The 4,768-nt window shown below is 37.8% G+C and overlaps 1 protein-coding gene across 1 annotated transcript; it reads right to left on the minus strand.

Annotated features, from left to right (window-relative positions):
- Window positions 1-235: 235 nt before the first annotated feature.
- On the minus strand, window positions 236-3,175 carry LOC139715101 (pancreatic lipase-related protein 2-like; the record flags this gene model as incomplete). Its single annotated transcript, XM_071626717.1, has 2 exons — window positions 236-467; window positions 2,898-3,175. Coding segments are annotated over 2 exons (510 nt in total), but the record flags the coding sequence as incomplete, so codon positions are not given.
- Between the last annotated feature and the right edge of the window lie 1,593 nt (window positions 3,176-4,768).

The raw sequence follows: 4,768 nt of genomic DNA on the forward strand, positions 1-4,768 counted from the left end.
AAAGATAAATCCCTACCGGGATGGGGTTGGGGTTGAACACTTTTTTCAGAAATTAGGGGCGCAATTTTCGTGCTTGCCCCGGGCGCCGTTTTCCCTAGATACGCCACTGGCGGCATGTAAGGGATTGGAGGAAAAGTGCAACTGAAAATTCAAGTAATCTTCGCACAAAAAGCAAGCCAATCAAAGAAAGAAAGAAACGCAATCGAATAAACAAAAAGACAACCAAAAATCTCACCGGAAATTCGACCAATCACGCCGCCACACGCCTCCCCGGCGTAGCCCCCCGTGTGGGCACCGAGGCTGTGGCCAATGATGTGCATAGAGCTGAGGGCTGCTTGTTTCACCGTGTGGAATGCCTGAATGAGCGCGGCTACTTCTCGCCCCACGACTCGAGTGTTCGCCCTGCTTTGAGGATATCCGCGGGATGCACCTGGGTTCCAGTCAACCATCACAACATTTACGTCGTACTGGTCGTTATTACAGTGAAGCAGGACAGGACAATAGACCATAATGGGAATTAAAGAGCCAAAGACAAACATAGAGATGGATGAATCATGTGCAAACGTAATTATTAAAATCAGTTGTTATTGTCTATTGCTCTTAAAGTTATAAGGCTCTGGAAGAATATAACACCGTCTTGTATGAGCGACATGGTGCTTGGAAATCAGTTCAAACAGCGGAGGGCTCGAACAGAACTCTACATACATTGGCAGCCAAGTTTGGGATATCACGAAGCTATTAAATCTATGGCCTATATGATAGAGGGGGGTTATCGACGAGTTGTGACCTCATTATGGCTCGATCCTCGTTACTTTGCCTGACAAACTCCAGAAAGATATTAACGTGTTTTGTTCGGGTGCACTGTGCTTAACAAGTAATGATTATAGGGCTAGTTTGTAGCATGTCAGCTTTAATATAGTGTTATTTCATAGGAATATAATATGTATTATACACACTCATCAAAAAAAAAAAGTAAACACTTTTTTGAGGTAATATTTTTCATAGAAGTTATACCATATTAATGGTAATTTCTATTACGCTAATGGGTTAATTACAAAGAAAACTTTACGCATGAGTGAGCACATTCGTTTTTGTCCTCCAAGGCACAAAATAAAAAATTGCAAAAATTGACATGTTCTCTTTCATTTGCAAATGCCCTTCAAGATAACATTGACGACAAAAGACCAGTTTAACACACTGAGAGACATGAATGATATAGGGAAAATAAGTTTTTGTTCTCTTTATCTCTTTATGACCTCTAAGAAAAACAAAGTGGACAATAAAGGGGGAAAATAAGAATTTTCTGTCAAGTCAAACTTCAAATGACATAAGGTATAACAAACATAAAGATGATTAAATGAGCAGAATTTCTTTGTTTATTTCTTTAAATCTGGTGATTTAAAATCCATGTGACAATTCAAAAAAACCAAACATAATTAACAATTTCCTAATTTGAAAAAAGCTCAAATTTTAACCATTCTTATGAATTATTACTTCTTCTCTTATTTCATTTGTAGATGCGTGACATAAGGTGCTTTATTTTCCTCCATTATTTTAGCCTTCATTGGTCTTCTGGCTTTAAAGATATCATAGAGATCCAAGGGTTTTTTTACAACTTAATTCATGTTTCTTTTTGTGTGAAATGCTTTGTTTGTTCTTATTGCTCTATGGAAGAGCACATACGCATGAATGACAACTTGTTCAATTTTGCAATTTTTTACTTTTGTGCCCTGGAAGAGAAAAACAATAGTGTTCACTCATGCGTAAAGCTTCCTTTTTTTGTTGACATACCAGGTTGATAGCCAATTAAATTACCTTCAATATGGTATATAATACATTAGCTTTCAGCCAAATATTCTATGAGAAATCTAAACTTGAAAAAGGGGTTACTTTCTTTTTCTGCTAAGTGTATATATACATAATATATAGAGAGTATTATATATACCGGGTGTCCCAAAAAAAGCGGAACGGTGGATTTTCAGTATCTTGCGGTCTAAAAGTTATATATCTTTTGACATCATTAGAAAGAGTATCGTCCGCAGAAGACTATGATACCAAAATCATCAAATTTGGTTCAGTACTTTTTATTCTACGCCAATTTCTGAAAATGCAGTCATTGCCAAATTTCGCCGGATTTTTTCGACTTATGAGATAATAATTAAAGTGCACTACGCGATCCATACGGTGAATATTGTGTAAGCTCGGTGATCCGTGTCAACAAAAGATACAGCTTTCACATTGGGAAACCCGTGTGTGTGTGTCTATGTGTGTGTTTGTGTGTGTGTGTGTGTGCGCGCGCTCCCAATATGAAAGCGTTATCTTTTGTTGACATGGATCAACGAGCTAATACACAATTCACCGTATGGAACGCGTGTCGCACCCAAATTATTATCTCATAAGTCGCAAAAAATTGAAAATGACTGCATTTACAAAAATTGGCGTAGAATAAATAGTGCTGAACCAAATTTAATGATTTTGGTATCATGGTCTTCTGCGGAAGATGCTCTTTCTAATAATGTCAAAAAAAATGTATCACTTTTAGAACGCAAGGTACTGAAAATCCACCGTTCCGCTTTTTTTTGGGACACCCGGGTATGTATGATATACTGTATATATCGCAAAATACCATGTTTAGGTGAGGAAATTAACACTCTTCAACAATTTTTAAGAACATTCCAATGAGATGTACTGGAATTTTTCAATGTCTATTTTGGCCTACTGTGGGTGAAGTCTCAACGAACAAAATACAATAATAAAGTACAAAGAACTATAAAGTGCGAAATAATCTTAAATATATTTGAAGGACATTCTGCAAACTATCTGACCGTACTGACAAAATTACAACTACACAACAACAACAAAACAAACTTCATTATTGATGGTTTTTTTTTTCCTACGTTTTGAAGAAGCGTGTTCTTCATCTCGATCCACGATGTTCCCCCCATGCTGTCCGTGTAACCATGGATCAAAAACTTCGTGTCTCTGTCTGCTTGGAAGTGTGAAGCCGTGATGGTTGCTGCGTTCTCGTGGTCAATGGCGTCGCCAGTGTTTGGATTGTCTTGGGTGTACAACTCGAACGAGGTGCCGACATTATCGGGCGAGTCGGGTGTTTGCCAATGACATGCACGGGAAGTTTCGAAACACCAATCATCGTAACATACTGAACCTAATGAAGCTGGGTAAAGGGGAAACAAAAGATAGACAAACAAACAAAGGCAATAAGTCTAAGTAATCTAAAATGAAACTGATTAATCTCCATGAAATTCAGTCCAAAGACCAAAAGGCCCTAATATGCTGTGTTTACCCCCAGATCCCGGCGGCCATGGCAGTCACGTTTCCGGCCACCGTGAACAAAACGGAGGGCGTGAGACAGCGTTGGGGGACGGTATTGACAAACGTAACAGGCCGTCATTGCCGTGGAAGCCCTGTCAGATTTTTAAACTGTCAAAAAAAAAAAAAAAAATCTACGGCAGTCCCGGTACTTATGAGATTAAAGTTTTTAAGAAAACGGGGTGAACGAAAGAAAAAGAGGAAAGTAATAATTAAATCTAAAAAAAAGTGACAGCATTTAATATGAAATATAATAGCATGAAATGAAATGAAATGAAATGAAATATGCCGTAACAGAACTTGGAGGCTCGCCGTACTGGGACTGGACAGGAAATATTGAGCGTTGTTGAGTAGCCTAGCCTGACAAGACGCTTTAAGAATAGCGTCTGATAGCTGCATATTCACCGGAGCCAGGTCTGGAAAGAACGAGACTAGAATACGGAGGAGGAAAAAAGAAACCAAACAAACAGGAGAATATCTCATCTACCAACGGCACTCTACGTTCTAGACAAGCGTTGTTAGCCTTGGGACATTACATCTAAAAGACATAAATAACTTTTTGACGTGTAACTTCTTCTTGAATGGAAGTCATTTCAGAAAAAAACAAACTGATGAGTTATATTATGATCCAATAAAATTATGCACTTTTGTACCGCTATGAGGAGAGAATTGAATGCTACTTTCTGGTATCGTATTATGATAATAAATAGCGATATCATTAGGGGGCGGAGTCATTGGGTGTTATCGACACTAAGATTTGTCATGAATGAAATTCTAATTTTGGTTATAGTTAGCTGAATACCATTACAACTAGCCAAAATCCACTGCCGAAATCCACTATCGGAATCATTACATAGAACTACTTATTTCTTCCATTTGTTGACATATTCCGACAGTCTGACAGATAAAACAAAAATTATTATGTCGTGTCCATAGAGAGACCATGGAGATATTATATCTCCATGGGGGGACCAGATTAGGGCACGGTTTAAAACTACTCTCTAAAAAAAATCGAGTAAAAATATTCACTCTTAAAGGAGTGAATTAAAAAAAAGAGTGAATTTATAGTGAAATTGGAGTGAATTTTGAGTGAAAATGTTCATTTTCACTCGTTTTAGAGTGACGTCAAGGATCACTCCAAAATCTTCGAGTGATCCCTGAGGTCACTCCAAAATGAGTGAAAATGAACATTTTCACTCAAAATTCACTCCAATTTCACTCTGAATTCACTCTTTTTTGTATTCACTCTTTTAAGAGTGAATATTTTCACTCGATTCTTTTTTGGAGAGTAAAAAACAAACAAACAAACTAACTAACAAATAAAACCAAAACAAACAAACACACACACAAACAAACAAACAAAACAAAACAAAAATGCCAAACTCAACGGGGCACAAACCTGGACCAGGCAAGTTCAGCCGAGCAGCGCAGACTCCGC

This window comes from Diadema antillarum, unplaced genomic scaffold, assembly GCF_040938485.1.
Source record: "Diadema antillarum isolate AM-2024a unplaced genomic scaffold, OU_Dant_1.0 seq00002784_RagTag, whole genome shotgun sequence".
Classification (NCBI taxonomy): Eukaryota; Metazoa; Echinodermata; class Echinoidea; order Diadematoida; family Diadematidae; genus Diadema; species Diadema antillarum.